A 25,651-nucleotide genomic window follows, 5' to 3' on the forward strand; every position below is an offset into this window, starting at 1 on the left:
ATTACCTTCAAATTTTATTAAACCAAAACTCATCTAATGAAAATATTTATGGTAAAGCTAACATTGCTTACTCAAAATTTAGATTTTTTTGTTAATAACTAATACAAACTAAAAATTATTTGTTATTAATCACATGTCACATATTTCTTTTAAAAAAACAAAATTGAGTAAACAAGATAATGTTACTCCACTAAATTTCCATTTTCACCATATTATCAAATTTATGAAATTCCATATTCTCTCAATAATCAAATTACTATCTTATTATTTTATTGATTTGTGTCATATTTTGAATCAGTTTAATTTAGAGTCAAAAACATTACTAATTTATAGAGATTGCAAATTAAATTAAAATTCGTTCTTGCAATAAAACCAAAATTCTTTTACATTTTATTTTTGTGGGAAACTTATTATGATATTGGGTTGTTAAATATTCTCTTGTATGACAAAACAAAAGCACCCGTGGCCTAATGGATAAGGCGTTTGACTTCTAATCAAACGATTGTGGGTTCGAGTCCCACCGGGTGTACTTAATTGTTTTGCCCTTTTTCGACATAAATTTCCTTTAACCTTACCTATTAATCATCCTTTAAATACGTTTTAGATTATTTAAGGAATACATAATGTGCTATTTATGTCGAAAATATAAGAATCCTAAGTAGGCATCCTCCTGATTTGAAACACTAATGAAACTTTTTTTATAAATCGAACCTTTTTTATAAATCGACCCAAACACACAAAAAAAATCCTAACACTAATCAGCTCACCCGGTTGCTGAACTCGGGTCAACCCGTTTACCGGCCAACTGCAGCTCCGTAATCTCAATCTCCCTCCGCCTGAGAATCAGAACCATCCTCTCCGTCTCAAGACTCCGCCGCTGGTTCTCGAGCTTAGCCTTCTCCATCTCCCTCTCTTTCTTGCTCCTATACCTTATCCACTTCACCTTCTGCTTCTCCATCTCCACAGCTTCCCACTCGTACCCTACCTTCCTCTCCTCCAGCTCCAACGCCTTCCTCCTCATCCACTCCTTCTTCTCCCACGCGCTCTTCCCTGGATCATCCAGCACGCGCGCCGTCTCCTCTCTCATCCTCTTCACGGACACTCCTTCCACTCTCCTCCGCTTCTTCCTTCTCGTCTCTTCCTCCTCCTCCTCGTCCGTATCCTCAATCTCAGTCTCCGAATCCTCCGCCATATCAGACTCTTCCTCCTCCACCTCCCTCGCTATTTTTCCCGCGTGAAAACACCCCTGCTGATCCGGTTTAGACTGAATAACCGGAACCGGAATAACAACCTGATCCGGTACGTTCGGCTGGTCGAGATGCCCGCAGCTGTTGTGATAAGCGCACATCTCTTTAAAAAACAAATGCTTAGAGTTGAGCAGCTTCTTCACCTCGTCTTTCAGCTTCGGAGTGAGCCGAAGATCCATCGTCTCTAACAACCCCTGATTCTCAACCACGCGGCAAGCCGTCCCTCTCCCGAGTATGTCGTTGACTCTTTTATACCTCTTGTTAAGGTCGTTGAACTTGTCCTCGCACTGCTGCGGCGACACCGAGAAGCCTTTCTCCACCATGGCTCTCGACACCGACTTCCACTTGCCTTTCTTCTGCAGTATCCCTGTGGAGATCTTCTTCTTGGCGGCGGCGTCGGCGGTTTGATCTCCTCCTCCCAAACCGCCGGCCTCGTCGCCGATGTAGAAGACCGCCATGATGAGGAGACGGACCATCGTGTCGGTCCATTTCATCCGGTGCCACGGGGAGATCTTTCTTTTTCCGTCGGTGGTGGTGGTTCCCGCGCTGCTGTCTTCCGGGTGGCACCCGGATCCGGAGCCCGACCCGCGGTCGTCTTCTTCTTCTCCTCCTCCGACGCCGACGCCGACGCTTAGAGGTGAGAGCTGTTGTTTGGTGGTGGTGGGCTTGGGTGTTGCGTAAGGAGAAGGGTATAAGGGTTTCATCTGTTGTTGTTGTTGTTGTTGTTGTTGATGAGTCTGCTGGTCGGCGGTTGTGTAAGGATGCGGATGGGGATGCTGGAACTGAACCGGGTTTTGAGGATTTGGAGGGTTCTGAGGAATCTCGAGGGTTAACATTGTTGGACTAAACCCAGAAAACATCACATTCGATTCCATCTATATATAGTTCGAACTCTAAAATCGGTAAACAATTGAAAGAAAATCAAATCGAAATACCACAAATTCAGTTTTTTTTTTCTCTCTCTTTAGATTCTCATTTACAGATAACCTACTAAAAATCAAATAAATAGAAAATAAAAACTCTCCCCAACAGATCGAATGAATTCAACGCTTTCCGTCGAGAGAAGACGATAATTTATTAGTTATAGTATCTTCTTCGGGTTCTACTTTGAATTTTTGCTAAGCGGTGTTGAAGAAAAAATTTTGGGAAGCGGTTTCTGGATCAGAGTCAAAGGGTGAGAGGTAAATATACGAAAACAGAGAAACAGAGCAGCTGGTTTTAGGGCCGTCAAAAGTGACGGTCTGAAAACTACCCATGGTTTTGTGGTTTTGTTCCTACTTTTATTTTTGTTTCCTTTTTGGGAATTGTTTCTAGATATTTTCATATACAAATCGAGAGCCTAAACCAAGGGGCTGGTTTTGGTAAAACAATGGAATCCAAAACCATACCTACTTTCATAAGATTTTTTTGTTTGTTTTACTTTCAAAATTTTAAAATCTAAGTGACAAATATATACTCTCTATTTCTAACGCTAACACTGTTTACTAAGACTCTAACTGGTGACCAAAATAATAAGTGGGAATAGATAATTTTTCTTTATTCCTTAAACTTGACATCATTTATAAGGAATGAGAATAATTAATTCATTTTTATTCCTTAAATTCGACACCATTTATAAGGAATATCTTTTCTTCAGTATTCCTTATCGTTCCTTTTAATTTAAGGAATCAAAAAAGAAATATATTCTTTATGAAATCCGGGAAGGGACAATAGGGAACAATATTCCTATTATTTTTTTCCTCTCCATTCCTTTCCTGGTTGTTTTTATTATTCCTTGCTGGTCACCACCAGTTAAAGTCTAAATGTTTTAAATCATAAAAATATATACTACTAAAATAGAAACACAAAATTGGACTATATTCTTTATATTATTACAAATCTATACTATTTCGAGGTAGAATATTTTTAAAAGAAACTATATTCTTTATATTTTTGACTAACGTATATCATTATTAACTATACACCCTTTAATATAGTCTAACTAATGAAACTAAGAAATACTAAATCTAATAAATATATGTTGGTGAAACGAACAGATAATTTGGGAACTATTTAACAAACAAATTACAAAAAATTCAAAGAAATGTTTTTTTTTCGAATCAACATTAGCTTTCACTGAAATCTTACCTTAATATTCACACTATCCAAACAATTAATAAGTAAACAAATTTTTATCTAATATCTTGATCCCATATCATTTTAGAAATACATAACTTAATTTTGATTTTAAAAAGAGCCATTTGGACGCATTTTCAATTTAATCTCTGGTGTAAATTAGGGAAAATAAGTCGTTGCTTATTGAAGAAAAATGATCAAATTCAGTGGTTCGCTGGACACTTATCTTGATTATTAGTTGGGTTGGTTCATTTAAAACAAATGGAAGACATCATTTCTCAAGAGATGCATTTGGTTTAATATTTTAAATCGGGTTGGGCTATTACTTGGGTTAATTAAATTAATTTTAAACAGCAGATAAATTTATCCAAGATTTTTACCCAATAATTATAAGAGAAATGCATGAACGGATTTAGTTATCACCATATCGCTAATATCAATGTATACCAGGACAGAATTCGCGCTTTTAAAATATGAAAAATATTTTTATTAATAAATTTATTAATATGTATGTTTGTTTACTAATATGTTTAGACATGAAAATTTGGTTTTTATTCATTTTCAGATTGCATTTTTGGTTTTTGGTTTGATTTAAAATTTCAAAGCTATATACTAACTTTCGGTATAAGATTTAATAATGGTGACTGAACTAAAATTCACAGACTATATAAAAAACAACATACACTAGTGAGATTTTGACTATTTCTTATACCGAACGATTTAAAATATATGAATATTCATTTAAAAGGTAACAAAAATAATTACGTATGCTTATATATTTTATATTATATTAGAGGCTTGTAAGTTATAGAAAAAACATATGAATTACTTGGCTTTGTCTTTTTAAGAATTAATTTTACTTCCAATTATAACAATTATCAATCTTCCTACCATACCCGTACAACATGTATACGGAATACCTGCAAAGTCCACCTGGTTTTATCTTCCACAAATAATGATGGAACCAGATACCGTTTAAACCTAATCGTAAATCTCGGGGCTCTTTATATATGTCGAACCAATGCTTCGATCCATTTGAAAAATAAAATGAACAGAAAAACAATGATCTTCCTAAAAGATTACGCTGAAACTGAAATGACCACGACCCACCGGGTTGCAATCTCTGGTTACCAAGATCAATGTCCTTTGATTTACAATGAAACTGAACTGTACTACTGACATCGTTGAAGATTTCTATTTTATATTCGGCATGTGATAGATCTGTAGTTACAAAGATAATCAATATGAAAACTGATAGGTATCGTTTTGGAATATCCATTTTTCGTGGTATGTGAGAGTGTTTGAGCTAGCATGATATTGTTTGTAATTGTTGAATGAGTTATATATACAGAAATACTAATGTATTGTAACGCAGGGTTGATGAACATTTATATTTAGTTCAGTAAATGTTATACGAATATTACTTGTTTTTTTAATTAACGTACATGGTCAAACTTTATAGTCTAGGAACGTTAGTTAAGAAACATTTTAAAAGTAACATTTTAGACTGACTCATTATAAAGGTATCTTGAAGCTAATCCTCATAATTAGAAAAATCTAGAAAGAGGATTCGGTTTCCGGATCCTTGACGTCTCCTTTAAAAATCAGGACTTGTTTTGATTCATCGACGTCCATCTCACTTGAATGCTTTAGCGAGATCCACCAACATCTCTCTCGTAAGAGAATTGAGAGATTTCAGACGGTTGATTGTGATGATAGCGATCCCTCCATGTTACTTTTTTACCTCGATGAGATATTCTTACTTTCTAATCCACTTTAAAGTTTCGAATTTTCGATCTTGTTTTCTCGATCAGAAGGATGATGACGAGGAATCTGGGTTAGTGTGTGCCATTGTTTTGTTTTGTTGTTAACAAACAGCATCCCTGTTTTTTGTGCTTATTGTTTATGGGACATGAGGTTAGTCAACTTTTATAAAATAAAAAAATCACCAAAATAACCTTTCACTTTAAAAAAAGCAAAAAAAAATCTGAACTTGAATTTGAGAAATTTAAATCTTCACTTTTTAATATTGGCCAATTTAATCTCACATTTAAGCTGACTAGGTCATTTACGCTACTTTAAAGTCAACAATTAATTTTACTGTTAGTGAAAAATAAGCGTAATCTATTCTATTAAAATATAAGTCATAATTTTTTTTCATGTGCGATACTTAAAAATGGACCCTTATTAGAAGTTATTATTTTAAAAACATATCATTTAATTCTCACCATGATCCGAAAAACAGCATATCTATAATACCAAATACTATTCATTTTTCCTCAACCACCGAACTGTATTTAAATGTCATTAACCATTTAGTAAAATCTGACCAAATCGTTTAGTGGGAACGATTTACCATATTTTTAAATAATTAAACAATTATAAACATATAAACCAAGTATAAATAACTATATATGTTTATTAACAAATATAAACATGCAAGTAATTAACTTTTTGTTCATCATCTGAACAAACCGGTGTAAGGTAACTCTAGGAACGGTGTAACTAGTCTCGTGCATTTGGTTTTCGGTTTTTGGTTTCGGTTCTGGTTCAATTTTTTTATTATTTTATTTTCGGTTCTAAAGATTTATGATCCGTTTAGGTATTTAGAAAATCCGGTTTGTTTTTCGGATCGGTTTGGGTATTAAGTTAGGAACATGTTCATATATGAGATAATTTTAGATCCCATTTAATTCCGGTTCGGTTCTATTTTTTGGTTAATTAAATAAAAATCAGAAAATTTGGGGTATTCGTATTAAATATCAGATTTTTTTTTGGAAAAAATTGGATAATTTAGACTGTTTTAAAATTTTCAGATACTGGTAAATTTTTAGGCATTTTGGTTTATAAATAGTTATAGACTTACCTACTCTAAATAGTTATATTTATATGTCATATCCAAAATGAGAATCTAATAGTATAAAATCAAACCTAACAGTTTAGATGAATAAACAAAATAAAAGATTATATTAAATGATTTTCCTTAGTATATTAAAATATCAAAACGATAACCCAAATTTAGTTAACAAGTCGGGCAATATCTGGTATATGTATGCAATGTCAGTGGTTCATAGAGCTTCCAAAATAGTCATCTCTCATTTGAAACATATCCAACCAAATCTTACCAAGGTAAGAAAATATTAAGAATATTGATTATTACTAATAACTAGAGATCACTATCTTAAGTTCTTAATCATTTTGTGCTCATATTTTAAATTTATAAAAATTGAGATAAAAATCAATTTAGATTTTCCATAAAAACTTCAAATCTTTTATCCATTTACATAAAATGCAATTGAGACAATAAAATATTCCATATTTGAAAGAAGATTTTTATATTTATAAAACTGAAATCAAACACGTGTACAGTTACGCGGATCAAAATCTAGTACATATTAAAAAAATCTATACATCGACCTATACATAAGAAAATCTATACAATTATTTTTGCCAAATATTATACCAATTTTTTTTGGTCAACATACCAATGTTTCTTTTATTGGAGGTCAGCCTTACATTATTTGTTATTTGCTGAAAGGTACAAAAGTCTACTGCATAGCGATTAGCGCTCTTACAAAAATAAAGGCACACTAGCCCGTGTAACAGGCCCGTGACAAAGCCCATCCAAATACACCCCGAGAGTAATGGAAGAATAGCACGAGAGTTGTTTGTTTAACAGCAAGACCAAGAGCTCAAAAACAACCATGGACGACTCTGATGTGTTCTTCTACTTCCTCGGTTTTGGTTTCTCCATCACAGATAGCTCCAAAATCACTGCATCAAAAGCTTGAAATTGATGTCCTCACTTACCAAGACATACTCGTATCCAAGAACTTGAGCTCGGTTTCGAAATTCCTCCATTTCTTGTTCCGGGACTTGGATCCCGACCAGCACGTTCGCTCCCGCCGCACCCTGTTTTGAAACAAGGAAACGTTATATACTAAACACGAGCCTCAAAGTTACAACAATGCTTTTCTTATAGTGAAGTGGTGGATTCAGAAATAAACCTCTGCACGGTAATGGAAAAGGCTAATGTTCCACCTTGGACTGAAAGAGTCCAAGAACTTCATTAGAGCACCTGGTCTCTCGGGGAATGTGAATTGGCATAGAACCTCGTTTTCAACACTTGATTTTCCACCCATCTGCAATATACAAGTGTGAATCACATATCGGAAATGTAGAGAAATAAACACAGATAGCAAAGTGTGACAAAACAACGGACCAAGTAACGCAGGTGATCTTTTACTAAGTCACTGGTTGTAAGGTTCGTAGTCCTGAGCTGAGAAGATTCCATTCTCTTCTCTAGTGCTTTGAGCTCACCGGGTGTGTGCACTCCAACACTAAGCATCAATGCACAAAACTGTGTGGACTAGATGACGAATAACAACAACTCCCGAGGGAACGAATTTGAAGGAATAGACTTACCTGTATAGTACAACAGCTTCTTTTCTCGAGCCACACCTATACTTGAACTCGGTTATGTTCATTGATCCAACCTGCATCAACCAAATGTATTGTATTAGATGCGGTCAGTAACGGTATTGACTTCTGACATGCTGTAATACCAAACACGCACCAATTCACAGAATTTCTTAAAGCTTCCAGGTTTTTCCGGCAAGATAGTAGCAAGAACAGCCTCCTGTTGCCTACCGACATTTGCGAGTTCTGTCACAATCCTGAGCTTGTCAAAGTTCATGTTCGCACCACTGGTTATGGCTACAACGTTCACGTCCTTTAGGCCGTAATATTTACAGTACGCTTCAGCTCCAGCGAGCGCAAGAGCACCTGCTGGTTCTAATATGTTCCGTTTCTCCTCAAACATATCCTGTTAGAGACAAAAGATTACCTATTTATTATCTGCCTAAATGCAGCTCTGCAGAAGAAATGTATATACCTAACCTTTATTGATGCACACATAGCATCTCGAGTGACAAGAACAACACCATCCATCAGCTTTCTGCATATACGAAAAGTCTCTTCACCAACTTCTTTAACTGCTACACCATCTGCAAACCCACCAATCTGGTTTAATATCACCCTCTCGCCGTGATGCAGAGATAACGCCATTGCATTTGCATCAGCTGGTTCTACACCAATGATCTTCACCTGCAATAACCCAAAAAAAAGCCACAATAAGGCCCTGACAGAAGCTGCAGAGTCTGGATTATATAAAAAACAGAGAGCGATGAGACAATGCCAAAAGCAATCGCATGTACCTCGGGAGAAACTCTCTTAACATAAGCAGCAATACCAGCTATCAAACCACCACCACCGATGGGAACAAATATAGCGTACAATGGATCTTTAGCTTGCCTTGTGATCTCCATACCGACAGTCCCTTGTCCGGCGATAACATCCGGGTGATCAAAAGGAGGTATAAACGTCAAACCTTCTTCTACAGCTCGTTGTTTAGCAAATGCTTGTGCTTCATCATACGTATCCCCAACAAGAACAACCGTCGCACCCAAATCCTCCACAGATTGCCACTGTAGTGTTTTAAAAATAAACAAGAGACAAATCACATACTAACATATGGTTATAAAAATCGGTAAATCACCAGCGATTTTCTTAAAATCCGATTTATACGATTAAAATTGATTTAAATTGTTCTAAAGCTATCTAAATTAATACAAATTTGTTAAATTAAATAATAAATTGCTAGTACAAAGATACAAATATTGTATCTCTAATTTTGATAATCTATCAAACTAATTTTATAACTAAATTCAAAATCTAAAATATGTACATAAATATAAAATAAATTAATAGTTAGTTGACGCCTAGGTAATGTTTAGGCCTGAATAATCCACCTAGCAGCTAGCCTTCTTCAGAGCTACCAACTAGCTACTTCTTAAACATTGTACTAACTTGAGATAGAAACAAGGATTCATTCAAAGACATCATCAAAGGCCAATGCAAAAAAAAATACCTTGATCTCAGGGGTTGTACGAGGCATAACAATGACGGCGGTGCAGCCGAGTTTAGCAGCAGACATAGCAACTCCTTGAGCATGGTTTCCAGCTGAGGAGCAGATGACACCTTTCTCTAACTGCTCTGACGAAAGTTTCGCCATCATATTGTAAGCTCCCCGAATCTTAAACGAGAAAACCTGAAAACCAATCACAAAACCACACACACATATACTTAGTTAAAACGTAGCCTTCAAAAACTCAATAGCCTTTTTTAAAAAAATGTTTTAAATAAAACGGTGATTTGGCTTTTTACAGGTTGCAGGTCTTCTCGTTTGAGGAACATGCGAACACCTAGCCTCTCGGATAGCTTCTTGGCCAAGTGGAGCGGGGTCTCGATCGCGGCCTCGTAGACCTTGGTGGAGAGTATGCTCGTCAGATACTCCATCGCCTCGGTGATGCTTCCGTTCTCCGGATCGCCTTCGCCGCCGCTCGCGCGGTCAGGAACCGCGCCGAGGTAGCCGGCGGGGTATTGGAGCGAGTTCGGATTGACCCTGAGACGCGGCGGAGCCGTAGACGTTTCGTTTCCGGAGATTACGGCGACCGAAGAGACGTGGTTACGAGATCGAGTGATTCCGATGGTAGAAGGTTTTGATCGGAGGTTAAGGTGGCGGTTACAAGGAGGTGGGGGAATGTGGTGAGGACGATGGTGAGGTAGCATTTGGGAACGGAGGGAGGAAGGAGCCGCTGGAAGCCTAACGGAATCCATGCCGGCTCTGTTTAGAGAGAGAGAGAGATTGGGGAGGAAGTCGTTAGGTGGTGGTGGCGGCGGCAACAAAAAAAGAATCGGTGACTCTGAAATTTGTACAACGCACACTCACTCGGTTTTATCGATAACCAAATCAAACCGTACCGGTTTGAGAATTTTAATTTCGTTTGTGTACCGGTTAGTAAGAAAAATCTGAAATCCGAAACTTGTGGATGAGAATTCCAATTTTATCCCTTTCCCTCTTCTTCTTCTTCTCTCTCTCAGGATCACACACAACACAACTCAGAAGAAGAAGGAAGCTTCTTTGACTCAGAAACAACAATGATCTTACCAATGAAACTTCTTCATCCTCTCCATCACCCTCTCTCTTCCTCAATTCCTTTTCAATCAAGTACACACACACTCTCTCTCTCTCTCTGTTTCTCTAGTTACACCATTTTAACGTATTCATTAGCGTTTGTACGTGTTGAACCAATGATCAAGACACGTTATAATAAAAAACCATTGTTTTTTTTTATAAATCAAATTCGCAGGAAGAAGGCATTCCAAATCTTACCGGTGCTCGTTACCGTCTCCCGGCGGCGAAAAGATCATCACACCAGAGACCGTTGTTTCTCCGGTGCCACCGGTGAGCTACGAAGGAAGAAGAGTTTTACTTGGATGTCTCCTCTCCGCTGGTTAGATTCTTTTCATTTACTACTAGTTAGGTTCTTTTTTCATTTCAACACTTATTATAATGTTCTTGTCTGAATTAAAAACAGCGTCTGGGGTTCTGTTAACTGATTCATCCGAGGCCGTAAGCACCAGCAGAAGAGCTGTAAGCATACATACATTATGCTCGTTTCTGAGTCATGGTCACTCTTTTACATACCTTATGCCATGTTCTTCGTCTCTTACATACTATTCTCTGCAGCTACGTGCATCTAAGATACCTGACAGCGAATTTACTACTCTCCCCAATGGTCTCAAGTACGTACATTTCCTTCTTTACTATATATACCAAGATCATAATGCATTCATACAAAGTTGGAATATTTTCTTTTATCAGAACATTCCAACTGTTTCAGAACCTGCTTTCCTCTCTAATATCTCTTTACACATTGCGTCTAATATCGTTTGAACTCAACCTCTGAAAGTGTCTTTAGTTCACCTGAAAGAGTACTCGTATCGCAAAAAAGGAACCAAAGGTTAGAGTCTTTAAGGCAATTCTGTTTCTTTTGGTGCAGGTACTATGATATAAAAGTTGGCACTGGAGCAGAGGCTGTGAAAGGATCTCGGGTCGCAGTACGGTTGTGAATACGTTTCTTGTTTTCGACATGTAAAAAGATCATACGGTTAGAACAAGCTTTGATGCTCAACCTAAATGGTGGATTGTGTTTGCAGGTCCACTATGTTGCAAAATGGAAAGGGATAACGTTCATGACAAGTCGACAAGGACTTGGCGTTGGAGGTGGAACGGTCGGTATTCAATGCGATCACACAAGTATCCATTACTGTGTACTTGATCCTTAAATTGATACGTGTTGAGAGTTTTTTTGCAGCCTTACGGGTTTGACGTTGGACAATCAGAGAACGGGAATGTTCTCAAAGGACTTGACCTTGGCGTTGAAGGAATGCATGTAGGCGGTCAGGTTAGTTCTTGAAAACCAAAACCCCTGGAAGGCTTCACAGAGTCAGTCAGATGGCTCAAACTTAAACGTCTTTGATATTTGTATATGCTGCAGAGACTGGTGACTGTTCCTCCCGAGCTTGCTTACGGAAAGAAAGGAGTGCAAGAGATTCCTCCTAACGCAACAATCGAGGTAATCACGTTAAGAAAACTGAACCAGTTCCAGTTTTGCTTGCTCCTTAAATGGTGTTCATGTTGTGGTGGTACCTTTCTTTTTGTAGCTTGACATTGAGCTCTTATCAATCAAGCAGAGTCCTTTCGGGTATGTTACATCAACTGTCTCAAACCAGGTAAACTCTTAGTGAAAAACATACCTTTGAAAGTAATATTTTCGGTTTAATTATGCAGGACGCCAGTGAAGATCGTTGAAGGGTAAGATACTACTCAGAAGTGAGAAATGGATCCAGAGGTATGGAAGCTTCAACTGTATCAGAAGAATCTGTAATGATACCAGCTAGTCTGGATTCATAGCCACTTCTCATCTCTTGTTCTTCTATTAGTACATGTTTGTTGTGCTTTGCAAAACATCAGACTCGGTTCAATCCCATAAACCGATAAGATACTTTTTTACTTATGGTTCAAATATAAAATCTAGGCTGGAAACTTTTTACAAAAGTTCTTAAACCTTTTAAATGGAAAATTTCCTACCAAACAAGACTGAAGGGTTAAATCTAATACAATCAGTGATTAAAAGTTGTAGAGGCCAAGGGATTAGCTGGCGTCTTTCCCTGGCCTCCTCTTGCATTAGCTGTTCCATGCCCAAACGGATTCCTGGCGTTTGCTGCTTCCGTTACCGTCACAGACTTCTTTACCTTCATATCCCACAACATATATGCAAAGTCAACAATAAAGACTCCCAATATATAAGTACTCAGTTGCAACAGTACTGGTTGCTACAACATCATGTGTGCATTAACTTAAGAACTTACAGCGGCAAGTCTCTCTTTGTGAATATCTGTTGCCAGCTGCAAATCATTAGAAAAGAAAAGAACCAATGTAGGTAGTAAGTAAGTTATCTTGTGTAAGTAATAATTCCCTGTTAAAATAAACAGGACATATTGATTAGAGAAGAGATATGTAAATGAGATTCTTACTGGCTTTCGAAATGTCTTGATCTCGTCACTGCTAAAACCAGGAGGCCTGATATTCCAGTTTCTTTCTACATTTAGGGAAAGGGAGATTACCAAAAAGCGAAATCAAACATCGTAGTTGGAAACAGAAATCAAAAGAAATGGGCACGCCAATATCAATAAGAAGAACTAACCAACATGGAGCAAGATGTCTTTGGCCTCTAGAGTATCAGACTTTCTATGCTTGGCTAAAGAACATCCAAAAGTTGTGATCTGTATAAAAGGAAACACAACGAGCTCGAGTTAGAGAAATAACACATCAACAGACAGAAAGTTTTACTCTTTTAATCACAATATTCATTTGCCCAAAAAAAAAATCACAATATTCACATAAAACGTGTTGGGAGTGGTGTGAGCTACTTACTGACTCCACAAAGTCTTCAGCAATATCAGCAAGGATGCCTTCAACCTCTGGATCCAATTTCTCTGACGGATCGATCTGTGGATAGGCAAGGCTAAATTCAGAGAAAATAGATATATATATTCCAACTTTCAAGTGGACAAAAATCAATTAATGTTGTGATAATCAAGCCGTGAGAGTGAGAATACTAATCTATTAAGTGGTCAGTATGCAAAATGTCTTCCCAAAGTTGAGAATATAAAGAGAGGTCAGTAGTGGATACCTGTTGAAGTATCTCATGGATGCTTCTTTTCCCCAGGATACGATCATCAGACTCCTCATTCTCTGCTGAAACTGGCTTAGCTTGGTTTCCTGGTTGAGGCACAGGGGGCGGGGTCGGCATTGCTGGAGAAGCAGCTTTCTGATTTACCAACCCTTGGACCCGGGCCGGTTGATGTGAGTAAGGTAAAGTCTGATGCGGAGGTCTCAATTGTTGATGTTGCTCTTGAGGCTGAAGCTGATGTTGTTGTTGCTGTTGCTGCTGCTGAGGCTGTGAAGTAGCTGGTGACGTGGAAAGATGCTGCTGAGTAACGTGAGATCTTTGTTGCATGGAGGAGGGATTATTATTTACTTGCGGTCTATAAGAAGGAGGTGCCAAAGGCGGCTTCCCTTGGGCAGAAGATGATAACCATGGTTGATTAGTGGCTTGCAAGCTGTGCTGTGCTGCACCAGTAGATTGGACACCAGGAGAACCAATAGATGAAGGTCTCATAAGGCCATGCGCTTGAAAGTTCTGCCGTAAGAAAATATACGAAGTGAAAGAGTTTACAAACAAAGTTCATGAAAAAAAAAATTGAAAGGAACACAGAGTAAAAATGAAAGAAAAGATCATTTCTCAAGGAACCAATTCAACTTACCAACAAGGCCATTATCAAGAAAAAAGTATGCAACTTTCTCACAAAGTAAAGAGGCTCAACAGTGCGACATCAATGAACTTTGATGCATACACACAAGTGAAGGTCATCTAAAACTCTATTCAGCCATCAGAACAGAAGGTGAAAAACAATTCTTTTGCTATTAACTCGCTTAGAAACTTTATATCTTAGTGTTCCAAAAACATTGAGCTAATGAGGTGATAATCATTCTCAACTCAGCAAATTATCTTCTTCACAATGAGCCCAATCACACAAAGCTGACCAAATATTCAAGTACACTACACATGCAAAATCTTATACTAGCAATCACAAAGAACATTCAAAACACCTACTTGAGGAACAGGAGATGGACTACTGGGAGAGGAAGCTGGTCTTAGAGAGGCTTGACCCGGTCTCTGCTGGTGCTGAGGCATTATTCCACTTGGCCGCATTTGAGAGCCTGACCCAATCGTCCCCATCATTCCCTGCGTTCCTTGCATCATCCTACCCTGAAACAACACACACACACACACATGTAAAAAAAAAGTTAGCATCTTTCTGAATCCTCTACTTAGCTATATATAACAAACAAGGCACACACACACACGCTATAATTAAATAACCTGCGGGGGGACACTTGGATTCGAACCCGCTTCCGACATTCCGACGGTTCCACGGCCCAATCCGCCGTACTGCTGTCCAAAGGAGCCCGGAAAAGCAGAAGGCGGAGGAGGCTGAGAAGGCGTCGGGATCGGAGAAGCTGGAACGCCGATCGCCATACCGCCTCTCTGCTGCTGCCCGGTGACAGGCAATGAGGACGAAGAAGACGAAGAGGCCGGAGCTGATGAGGAGGAGGAGGAGGAGAACTGAGCGTATGGGGAATGCGGCTGCCATGGTCTCGAGTACGACGGTGGAGGAGGCCGATTTAGAGGCTGCGGGAGGTGTTGCGTCGCTGGAGATGTCACCGGGCGTGCGTATTGAGGGGGATTAGGGTTTGGATTGGGGGCTGGAGAAGAAGAAATAGAGGACGCGGATGAGGGATTCGGATTGGCGGGAGGAGGTTGTTGAATTTGGGATAGAACCGCCGGTTTCGGAGCTGGCTCCGGCGCTGGAGGCGGTGTTTCCGGTGGCTGAGACGCCGTGGGGGTTTGCCGGGGTTGTTCCATGTCGGGTGGTTAATGTGGAGGGAAGGGGTGTTGAGTTTTATAGATCTATCGAACCGGAAATTGCGGTTCGGTATTATATTGCTTAACCGCAATTGAGATTAACCGCATCGGGAATTATCACCACATTGCCATCTTGGGCTTTTAATCTATCCTCCTCTTTTCTCAGAATATTTATTCTCTTTAGCCCATAGCTCAATATGTTTATAATTTCTACCCCAATTTGTATATTTTTAATTTCAGCTCACTTTGTATATATTTTTCAATTTCTAGCCCACTTTTATGTGCAGTCTCATTATTTTTTTTTTTTTTTATTTTTTTTTTTTTTTTTTTTTTTTTGCAGTCTCATTATTAGAAAATGTATAATCTCGTTTGTGTGATTAATGTACTCTTCGAATTTTTATGTATGACTGAATATATGTATGGGTAAGCAAAAATAAAACCTCAATTTTATATGACAAGCATAAAACCAAATACTATGGAGAAATTAAAGTTCTTTGTGATGAAAAGTATACCAAACGCATAAGAATAGAGATTCATCAAAGATTACATGCATGATCTATGCATGCACTTATTTTACTGTTATAAAAACAATACCTATATCATTTTGTAGTAAATAAGAAGTTATGCATGGTTTTATATATGTATATACAGACTATAATTAAAGTCATCATATCGAACTTGGTAAAGTTCATATGAACATATGGATATGCATTGGATATTCATTATGTCTTGCTCTTGCAGCAAAAGTTTATTAGATTTCCATCTCTTTCACGTTCACATAATTTCTGCCACCGCCACTAAGAGAAGAGAGCACTCAATGCCCTAGATTGTAAGCAACGGCAAAATTAATGGTTTATTTAATACTAATTGTTTATTTTATCTTTTGCTTAGAGCATCATGAACACCCACCATTCACCCTAAACCAACTTAAGAGATTTCTTCTTTACCCACCCATTGTATAAGCTTTTTATCTTTACTTCTCCATCTTCTTCTTATTTTTATCATTATCTCTGAGTGTCCCCAAATCAACGTCAACGATATAACATAAAAAGAACCACGCTCAGTTACAAAAACAAACAAACTATTTTCTGAGTAGAACCGACCAGAACAAAGGAGGCAACTAAAAATCTAAACCCACTTAGGTCAACCGAATTGGTGAAAGAATTTTAAGTGGCTAGGGATTTACATCGGATTAATTTTATTTATGCTCAATGCAATATGGCTCACTTTGTATAAATATCTAATTTATGATTAATATGTATTCATACTTTGTGGAATAAAAATACAAAATTTGAAACATGCTTCATTGGTGGAACCTATTCGAACTCACTTATCATCGTAAGCATTTAAGCTTAGTTGATGAAATGGACCCACTCTAACCACACAAAAATATCAACTTTGCGTAAGCTGACATAATCAAGATGGAAGAAATAGATTTATATGTATTAATGTGTATGTGAGACCGTGATGGATACAGAAAGTTTGGGTGTCCTATTGGGAAAGTGGCAAAATATCAAGTGGTAAGGAGTTGTTCGGTTTTCTTGTTTAGATAACTGCATTAACGGTCCATTTTATCTATGCCAAACTAATAAATGACGTCGAATTTATTTTATGTATACCTGAAAAATTCATCACAGGAAATCAAATTAATTTGGTCGAGAGGATAAAATCTAAGGAAGGGAAGCGCAGGTGTGCAGCTTAATTCTTTCTACAGCCACTTTAATTTATCAATCATAGAAAATGAATTAAAGCTACAGTCCTAAAGTTAAAATAGAAAATAAATTGGTTTTGGAAATTTATTTTTCTAAAGCTTTATATTTAGTGCTTTGAAGTTATTGATATAAATCTATAGCAATGAAATCTATTGGTACAACATTAAACTTACAACATATATATATGCTTAAAGCAAACGATTATAAGTTATGGCCTCTACCAATCAAACCCTAAATATATTCCAAATTACAAGAGATTACTTTGTTTTCTGTTTAGTTTTCTTTTCGGAAGGTGGATGGCTACCCACGTTATCAAGCTAAATTTTGGTTGTGCTTTACTTGTGAATCTTGCGCGTTTGGTTTCACTTATTGTAGATTATAATCAAACGGTATTGGAATCAACATGTTCATAAGCGCGAATTTGAAGTGGCATGCTGTTTCTGCTTCATTAAGTTAAATAATCAGCTTTGAGCAGCAATTCAAAAACTAACGAAATCATAAGACGTAAGTAGATGGCAAACAAATGATGATACTGGTATGCAAATCTCCTAGCAGATGAATACTCTTTACGATAATGCGCTTTTACTAACCATTTTAATAATAATTAACATGAAATTAATGAGCGAAAAAATGTATAGTGAGATGAGGTTTTCTGCAATGTAATAAGAATGATTACAGGAATCAAGTTGTGGTTCGTGTTTGGAAGTGACATCCACTCATCAAAAGTCATTCAACTTTTTTGTGGTCCTCCTAGTGGCTCCACTTCAAGGTATAGGCAAGCCTCTTCTTGCATCCTATTCTTTTTGTAACTATTAGATATGTAAATGGTCGTAACAGTTGAAACAAGTGCGGTTAGATGTTTTCTAAAGTATAAATAATGCTGGTGTAATGAAATCACACAGAAAATACCTCACAATAATATACCAACTCCAATACAAAGTTAATGCCATTTTTGACTATACTCTTGCTTTTATTTAAAGTGATCAAAACAAGTAGTTATAGGGATACAATTTTTTCAACTATGTACAATTGTTTAAATAAATCATATTTAGAATCATATTTTTCTATTTAACTCTATACGTTGACGTGGAAAATAAAAGCCAGATTATTTAGAGCAACTTGAATATTAAAAAAAAACATTTTATTGGTGACAACAGAAACCAGTTGCGAAACATGTAGACATATTATATGCCCTCCATCCTTACATTTACAAACCGACATGAAATGAATCATTAACATATCTTACTTAGGGAGATGTATTCAAATTAGCATTTGATGTGATTTGGTTTTTAATAGAGTTTTAGATGATTTTAATAAGTTGTAGAGATTTAGGTGATTTTTGTTAAATTATTCTAGAATATCACCTAAAATAATTGGATTTGAGTTTTATTTATTTTAACTAAGAAACTCCATCCAAACACCCTAAAATCACCTCAAAACTTTAAAATCCCACAACTTAAAATATTTTCAATAACAGTGGATTTCAGAGTACTTTACGAAATGTCAAGTTCAATAAGTGGATTTGTCATTTTAATACAAATCACCTGAAACTCTCGGTTGAATACATCCCCTTAATGTATACATTATTACACAAGCTCAAATCCTCAAGAGATCACAATTCACAATAAGCACAAATCTTCAAGAGATCACAATTCACAATATACCGAATATACTACTGCAAGTTATTTGTTACGATGTGTTTCCAAAAACACAAACAATAATGATTTGAAAAGAAAATTTACACATTTTTTATATAAAAATTACAATTAGGATAGCACCACCCGACCACAGCCCACTACGACATAAAAGGGTGTAATTTTTAAAATGGGAAAGATATCAATCAGGGCCCCATCTGGACAACGGCATTTCTCGTAATATTCCCGAAATACAAGGGCATTTACGTAACCTCAAACTCTATAAATACAGAGAACACATCTCCAAAACTCGACGGACAAAAAAAATCTCCGAAACGTTATTTAACACAGAAGAGATCACAAACTAATTTAAGGAACAAAACAACTCTTTTCTTTTAAAAGATGGGGAATTGTATAGTAATGGAGAAGAAAGTTATAAAGATAATGAGAAATGATGGAGAAGTAGTTGAATACAAAGGACCCATGAAGGTTCATGACATCCTCACCCAATTCTCTGGTCACTACTCTCTCTTTGATTCACTGTCAAACAATTGCCATCTTCATCCGCAAGCCAAGCTTCTCTGTGGTCGTCTCTACTATCTTATGCCGAAGCAGACGACCACAAGCAAGCACAAGAATGCCAAGAAGAAGAAAGTCAGGTTTGCAAATCCAGAGGTAAAGAAAGAAGGAACAGATAAAGGTGACAACACTAAGGAGAGTCCTAGTGTTGTGAGAGTGAAGATGGTTGTGAGCAAGCAAGAGCTCGAGAAACTGCTTCAAGGAGGTTCAGTTCATGAAGTGGTCTATAGGAGTCTTGATAAGCAGCATGTGTGTCATGATGATGATGATGCTACTGATGAGTGTCTTAGAGGCTGGAGACCTTTGCTAGATAGCATTCCAGAATCTGATTAGCCTCTAGCATGTCCATATCTTACATATATATATATATGACACATACATAGATATATACATAGATAACATAGCTCAAAGCTTGTTCAAGAGAGGAAACAAAACATGTAATTCCCAGGTTCCAATGGTGTGACATAAAAGAAAGCTACTTTTCTTAGAAAGTTTGTATTAAAAACCCAAAAATGTGAGATGTTATGTTGAATTTTCCAAAAGGTAACTAAAAAGTGTGAGTGCTTGTTTAGGTTAAATTCAAAACCTATATTGCCTATAATATGCATATCTTGTGGTCCATAACTAAAGTGAATCAATAATGGTTTACTTACTCACATTCAACTATTCAAGTAAACGCGTCTTGTCTTTTAACACAGCTATATTACAGAGTGTATACAAGTGTGTGCGTGTGTGTGTATACGTGTATATAACCAATGAAGGGGCTAATACTCTTTGCTTTCCACTTCTAAAGAGACCTCGTTGCGGCGGGTGAACGGGAGAGTGAATGGTGGATTGTACTGCAGGGAATGAATTTCTAGAGTGTAAGTAGATATTCTAAGAAATAAGATTGAATTTTTAGCTAAGATTGTTTGATGAACCTGTGCAACTTCGACTGAAACACCATCTCTCACTCGAAACTTCTTGTCATTCTGAAGAGCTCGCCTTAGTTCTTGCTCCCGTTTCTCAATCTCTTCATCTGTTACGTATCCTGAAAAAAAGTTGATTTGGTTCAGCGACATCATTGATTATTTCAGATGCTACAAAAGGCACCAAAGATATCTGGAACCATATATATATATATATATATACACTGAATCTTATGTGCTTGCAGCAAGGGTATGTATTCTATATTACGCATTATACTAAACCTTACATTCTTTTTAGTTCAATCTCTTGAAATCTATACTGAAAGGGATTTACCTGAGAAGGCGAGAACAGCAACGATCTTCCGTGGCACCTCCTGTATCTTGACTGAAGGATCTTTAGGCAGTGGCAAATCTGAGCCATACTTCGAGGGCATGACAAAAGACATCTGCCATTGGGTTTGATCTTTCCCCTGAGTGTACATGGAGTATGAACAAGTAAAAGGAGAAAAACTGAATCAACGAACTAGTTTAAAAATTCTTAATCTGCAACCTAATAAGCTGGTATCTCCATGATCCAGTACTTAAAACAGAGCATATAAGGAATGTGCTGCTCTCAATAGTTTTTCAACAACAACTTTTGACATACAGTAATAAAATTGACTAAAACCAAGACACTCAAAGCTACTCCAACTAGTGAGAGCAGTACATTACTGGAGTAGTCATCTCCATTTTTTACTATGTTGTAAGAACTTAAAAAAAAAAAAAAAGATATTACCTTCCTAGTTATTACTGGAGTAGTCATCTCCATCTTTTCTCCAACAGACTGGACTTTACGAGTAACAACAGGAGTGGTCATCTCCATTTTCTCATTTACCGTGTTCTGTTGCAAACCAAAAGTATCAAAACAACATTCAAATCAAACAGAGATGCAGCAAAAAAAAAATACTCAAAAAAGGAAGTGCTTGTATTGATACACTACCTTACCAAAGAGGTACTCAGCTAAGACATTAAAAGACCTGGAAGCACCATAGAAGTCAAATCCAGTTCCCCCTGGCATTGTAGTCTCGGCCACATAATAAGGCTGTTCCAAAAAAAGGATTCAACTTTAAAACAGAGACCATGTTTTTGAAACAGACTGTTTCAGAACATTCCAATAGTTCACAAGCTTTAAAACAGAGACTATGTTTTTAAAACAGAGAATGTGAGTGAGTGAGTGAGGGAGTGAAAGAACAACAACCTCGACTTCTCTGATCTCGTATCGATCTGTCCTGCTTAGAACTCTGAAGTTCATAGTCTCGAGATCCGGAACTACATAAAAACCCGAGCTTTTCCAAAAGTTTAGATAAAAAGATCACAAATCAAGAACAGAACATAATAAGAAGCTACAAAACTAACCAGACATGAAGGTTTCTTCAAGGTTCGAGCTATTGAATCTCTTCGGAAACACATACTTCGCAGTCTCCACAGCCAAATCAGCCAAAACTAATTAATAAAAAAAAACAAAGAGGTTTCACTGTGACGTTCAGTTACAGAATAGAGGCAGTTGGAAATCAGTGGAAAGACAGGAAACATTTACGGCGCTGAGAAACAGAGGAGGCCTGGGAGGCGAGAGCGAGAACGAGAGAAACTCTAGCTTCGGTTGCGGACAGATCCCGACTCTGCCGCCTAGCCGCAGCGGTTCTGACGCCGGAGCAAAGGACAGAGCATCTCCTCTGTTTACGGTTCGGATAAGAACAACAGAACAGAGAAAGAGATGATCCAATGGAGCTCATCATTCTTCTTCTTCTTCTTCCCAATCGCGACCCCCAACACCGAATGTTTCCCGGAAAAAAAGAAAAAAATATTTATTTTGTTGAAAAATATTAACGACCGCTCGATTTTTTCTTTCTATTAGTAACCGTTTTCCGGTCTACATACCGTACCGGTTATATACCAAAGTCACTAACCGAGTTAAAAGAGGAGTAGCTGACTCTTGTTATCTTATAGGATGGATCTCTTGTGTTAACTCTTTCTCTAGCTCTGTTTTCTTTTTGTCTGGATCGCTTGATGAATCTACAGATGATGCGGAGAAAGACACTATTCTGCGTTCAGCTTTCTCCACGTCACGCAGAGTTAATTTCTTTAGTCATATAATCTACCGGTTCAATTAACCTTGATATAGTTCTAGGTGTTGGAGGATTACCAAAGGTTGGTTATATACATAAAATCTATCTTCTTTTCACTCGGTGAGGTCTTTAAATGTGTGTGTTTTTTTTCTTCTTTTTGTAGGGAAGAATGGTTGAGGTTTACGGAAAAGACAACTCTAGCTCTTCATATCATCAAGGAAGCTTCTATATTTCTTTGAGTTTACAGTTTTGATACTGATCCTTACCAGGCTATTACGCTAATCTTGATGTGGAGAATGCCCTGGATCCTACTCTAGCAGAGTCACAGACCTGACTCTTCTTACTGAAAATATGCTTAACCCAGAGTCGTTCAGTAGACGTAATTGCGGTTGACTCTGTATGTTCTTATTCATACAAATGTGTTCATAATACTAGAAGTGGGATGCTGCTCTTGTCTCTCAATGTGAAATTGATGTTCCTCTTAGGAGAAAAGATAAATAGACAGACAATCAATGATAATGACACAAGCGCTCAGGAAAAAAAATACGACAACCGTTGAGTATGTAATTAAGAAAAAGACTAGTCATCACAGGTTAAATTAACTTCACTGTGGACAGTTCCATCTTCCATCCTAATCCAAGACTTAATCCGAAAAGGCACTTCAGAAATCTCCAGAATCCTTGATCCTCTTGGCCAATTTCCATATCCACCATAACCGGTGTGCCTCGCAAAGCAAAGCCACAGCTTGTCTTTGTATGGACAGCACCAGTCTAGTCCATGGTTGTGTCCTACAAACACAGCCTTACATTAAAAAAAAGAGATCAATCTTTGTGGCATATTTCTATATTTTTTTTTTTTTTAATTAGTAGTTACCTTAACCGAAGATCTGTTCTCAAGAACTCTCATCATACCATTTTCAGCTTCTTGAGCAGCGACTCTCTCTTTGTTGATTGATCCGACGCAAGGTCTAGTTATCCATAACCGTGGAGCTACTTTCTTGTATGCTTTACTAGGTATGTGCCAAAATATCAACTCCGGGATACTGCACGAAACGTACATACGTTATTTGATTTTTCAAATGCTCTGATATAAATTTTTAATGTTTTTGACTCCTACCTCAAATCAGGATTAAGAGTATTGGACTTGGTTTTAAACCACTCCACTTGAGCATTTGATATAACCTCCGGGTATGAACCACCACCCGAGTCAAGAAAGTACAGCAACGCGACGACTCGTTTCGAACCATCAGATGATACCACGGGAATGACATAGTTAGTTACGCTTGGCCACAGCTCCTTAGGACCAATGGCTGAGTACGAGAGTGCACTGGATGCTTTTAGCTCTTCTTGAATCAGTTCCACTCGCGTTGTTCCTCTAAAACCGCATCCATCATAATCATCATCATCACCAAAGAAGGAGGAGTTTGATACTGAGGGACAGAGAATGGGAGGGACACCAGAGGAAGAGAACCAATCCAAAGGCCAAACGAAAGAAGCGTCATCATGGTTACCAAAGAGACTGGTCCATGGGATGTTTCTGTCTCTTGTAGGTGAGATTGCTTTGTCCCAAAACAAGCTTGCGTTATGGACTGCTATGTTGTTAGCTGTTACTACATCTCCCAAGTACACCACAAAATCTGTTTGTTATTACTTCAAAACAAAACTGTTATGTAAATATATATATATATATAGAAGAGCATATAATTAATGAGAGTTTTAAAGAGTTGACCTGGAGTTTCAGCGTCAAGAACAGTAGACATAACGTTAACAGAGTTTGCATCTTGACGTGGACCCCAATCAGTCCACGTGTCTTCACCGAAGTGGAGGTCTGCAAAGATTGCGATCTTGAACGGTGATCCCTCTCGGACCCGGAGACTACTCCTCGCCGCCGTCGCCGTTGATGGTATGCTTAGCTCCCATTCTTCAGCTGAGATTAATGGAAGAGATAGAACTGTGAAGATCAGAAGTGAGGAGGATGTTTTCATATTATTCAAGAATCAAGACGATCGAACAGAACAAAGTTTGTGTGTCTTTTGATCTTCTTTCATCGAATAGATATGGTGCGCGTTGCGACAAACAATATGTTCCTTTTTATGTAACCAAGTTAGTTTGGACATTTCGGTTTATTAGACGGTTCCGTTCGGCTTTGGTTAAGAAAGGGACTGATTAATACAAGTTCGATCGATATTTGTTGATTTGGTCGGTTATCTTTTTGGTTTATTTTGCTAATCCCAAATTTTGATAAACCGGTTTAACTAGAAGTTGGTGGTGTAGTTGACGTTTATTAATGGGTATTTTTTGGGTGTATATTCCTTTGCGTCGATATAAAAGCATATTCACGGAATATTTCGATACTCTCTTTTTCTCATGTGACGGTTACAATAAGCCTTTAGGAAAGGCTTCTCCTGTTTTTAAGATGAATGAACCAAATAATCAATTGGTAATTAAAAAAAGAAAAGTGAAGTATAAAACAATTGAACCTCTGTAAGATCACTTCAATGAGCCTCTTTGGTTAAGATTAAGTATCACAAATTTACCTAAGACCACGTAATGATAACATTCCAAAAACCTAACGGTACGAGAAATAGTTCTTAGCCTTTTACCAAAAGAAATAGTTCTTAGCATTGCAAAATTTGTAAGTATCGGCGTCTTTTTCTAATTTCTTAGTATACCTAAACTGATTTACAAATTGCTTTTAGAACATCCATTGTCGATTTACTTGATTTTAAAGTTGATAAAAAGAACAAAAAGGTAACGTACAAGTTGCGGTCCCTTCCGTGAGAACAGTGGCGACTTAACGGGGGACTCGGATCAAGGTCCCTTCCGTGAGAATGGTGGCGACTTAACGGGGGAGCTCAGTTGCGGTCCCTTCCGTGAGAACAGTGGCGACTTAACGGGGGCTCGGATCAAGGACTTGTTGGTTCACCCAACTACCCGCACGCAGCCAACCCAAGGATCATTTTTTTTGTTTCACCTTAGTGGCTCGGATCAGGGGAATTGTCGGGTTCGCCCACAACTCCCGCACGCAGCCTAAGGGAAACTCCCTGTGGATTTACTCAACGTAACGATGTTACGATTTTAAGGGCTCACGTAGAAGAGAACTCACAACTGTACATTACCTTTAGAGCCTCCACTAGGATGACAAGCTTACGTTACCAAGCTCGGCGATAAATATATTGTTTTCTTCACTATATATGTAACTTCATTGCTTTTGCTTCTTTCGATGTGGGATTAGCTAGGACAAATAAATTGTTAATATTTTTGGAAATTGAATAGGTCTTTATCTCGTAATTGAAATTGATTACGTAATATATTTAAATAAAGTCTCAATATTTTCCTTCTTTACTCCTCTGTAGTATTTTATTTTTAAAATGTGAATATTAGTCCACGATGATCCTTCTCCCTCTTAAGTAAAAACCTATTTGATCACATTGCCTAATTACGAGAGACCTCCC

The 25,651-nt window shown here is 37.5% G+C and overlaps 7 protein-coding genes and 1 non-coding gene across 10 annotated transcripts; 3 read left to right on the plus strand and 5 right to left on the minus strand.

The window, feature by feature from the left end:
• Window positions 1-456: 456 nt before the first annotated feature.
• Window positions 457-529, plus strand: TRNAR-UCU (transfer RNA arginine (anticodon UCU)). Its single transcript has one exon. It is a non-coding gene; the product is annotated as a tRNA-Arg (tRNA).
• A 42-nt stretch (window positions 530-571) lies between these two features.
• Window positions 572-2,503, minus strand: LOC108856505 (uncharacterized). Its single transcript, XM_018630319.2, has one exon. The coding sequence runs from the start codon at window positions 2,120-2,122 to the stop codon at window positions 764-766; it is 1,359 nt and encodes a 452-aa protein (XP_018485821.2). The 5' UTR covers window positions 2,123-2,503; the 3' UTR covers window positions 572-763.
• A 4,316-nt stretch (window positions 2,504-6,819) lies between these two features.
• LOC108862459 (threonine dehydratase biosynthetic, chloroplastic) lies at window positions 6,820-10,117 on the minus strand. Its single transcript, XM_018636599.2, has 9 exons — window positions 9,588-10,117; window positions 9,292-9,471; window positions 8,579-8,848; window positions 8,262-8,468; window positions 7,939-8,187; window positions 7,788-7,858; window positions 7,585-7,702; window positions 7,370-7,504; window positions 6,820-7,274 (listed from the first exon to the last, which is right to left on the minus strand). Exons 1-9 carry the CDS (start codon window positions 10,038-10,040, stop codon window positions 7,134-7,136), a joined length of 1,824 nt encoding a protein of 607 aa, XP_018492101.2. The 5' UTR covers window positions 10,041-10,117; the 3' UTR covers window positions 6,820-7,133.
• A 154-nt stretch (window positions 10,118-10,271) lies between these two features.
• Window positions 10,272-12,321, plus strand: LOC108862460 (peptidyl-prolyl cis-trans isomerase FKBP16-4, chloroplastic). Its single transcript, XM_018636600.2, has 10 exons — window positions 10,272-10,431; window positions 10,574-10,717; window positions 10,802-10,857; window positions 10,954-11,009; window positions 11,267-11,324; window positions 11,424-11,498; window positions 11,582-11,671; window positions 11,765-11,842; window positions 11,931-11,971; window positions 12,058-12,321. The coding sequence occupies exons 1-10, from the start codon at window positions 10,362-10,364 to the stop codon at window positions 12,083-12,085; spliced, it is 696 nt and encodes a 231-aa protein (XP_018492102.1). The 5' UTR covers window positions 10,272-10,361; the 3' UTR covers window positions 12,086-12,321.
• Window positions 12,219-15,287, minus strand: LOC108862458 (transcription initiation factor TFIID subunit 12). The gene is made up of 8 exons (XM_018636598.2): window positions 14,717-15,287; window positions 14,447-14,602; window positions 13,463-13,972; window positions 13,204-13,278; window positions 12,974-13,052; window positions 12,804-12,868; window positions 12,639-12,674; window positions 12,219-12,521 (listed from the first exon to the last, which is right to left on the minus strand). Exons 1-8 carry the CDS (start codon window positions 15,257-15,259, stop codon window positions 12,390-12,392), a joined length of 1,596 nt encoding a protein of 531 aa, XP_018492100.2. The 5' UTR covers window positions 15,260-15,287; the 3' UTR covers window positions 12,219-12,389.
• A 3,638-nt stretch (window positions 15,288-18,925) lies between these two features.
• Window positions 18,926-19,722, plus strand: LOC108857681 (uncharacterized). Its single transcript, XM_018631692.2, has one exon. The coding sequence runs from the start codon at window positions 19,008-19,010 to the stop codon at window positions 19,515-19,517; it is 510 nt and encodes a 169-aa protein (XP_018487194.2). The 5' UTR covers window positions 18,926-19,007; the 3' UTR covers window positions 19,518-19,722.
• An 87-nt stretch (window positions 19,723-19,809) lies between these two features.
• Window positions 19,810-21,938, minus strand: LOC108857680 (heme-binding-like protein At3g10130, chloroplastic). Its single transcript, XM_018631691.2, has 8 exons — window positions 21,669-21,938; window positions 21,488-21,574; window positions 21,330-21,400; window positions 21,072-21,173; window positions 20,868-20,972; window positions 20,427-20,562; window positions 20,105-20,214; window positions 19,810-20,023 (listed from the first exon to the last, which is right to left on the minus strand). Exons 1-8 carry the CDS (start codon window positions 21,865-21,867, stop codon window positions 19,949-19,951), a joined length of 885 nt encoding a protein of 294 aa, XP_018487193.2. The 5' UTR covers window positions 21,868-21,938; the 3' UTR covers window positions 19,810-19,948.
• A 685-nt stretch (window positions 21,939-22,623) lies between these two features.
• On the minus strand, window positions 22,624-24,287 carry LOC108860691 (probable inactive purple acid phosphatase 16). 3 transcript variants are annotated; one of them, XM_056986305.1, is made up of 4 exons: window positions 23,926-24,287; window positions 23,314-23,800; window positions 23,071-23,239; window positions 22,624-22,998 (listed from the first exon to the last, which is right to left on the minus strand). In XM_056986305.1, the coding sequence occupies exons 1-4, from the start codon at window positions 24,179-24,181 to the stop codon at window positions 22,777-22,779; spliced, it is 1,134 nt and encodes a 377-aa protein (XP_056842285.1). In that variant the 5' UTR covers window positions 24,182-24,287; the 3' UTR covers window positions 22,624-22,776. The 3 variants fall into 3 exon arrangements, with proteins under 3 accessions (XP_056842285.1, XP_018490050.2, XP_018490051.2); XM_018634548.2 differs by having other exon boundaries at window positions 22,647-22,998; window positions 23,314-23,833; window positions 23,926-24,283; XM_018634549.2 differs by having other exon boundaries at window positions 22,731-22,985; window positions 23,314-23,833; window positions 23,926-24,283.
• Window positions 24,288-25,651: the final 1,364 nt, after the last annotated feature.

The sequence above is a fragment of the Raphanus sativus genome, chromosome 5 (genome assembly GCF_000801105.2).
Source record: "Raphanus sativus cultivar WK10039 chromosome 5, ASM80110v3, whole genome shotgun sequence".
Taxonomy (NCBI): Eukaryota; Viridiplantae; Streptophyta; class Magnoliopsida; order Brassicales; family Brassicaceae; genus Raphanus; species Raphanus sativus.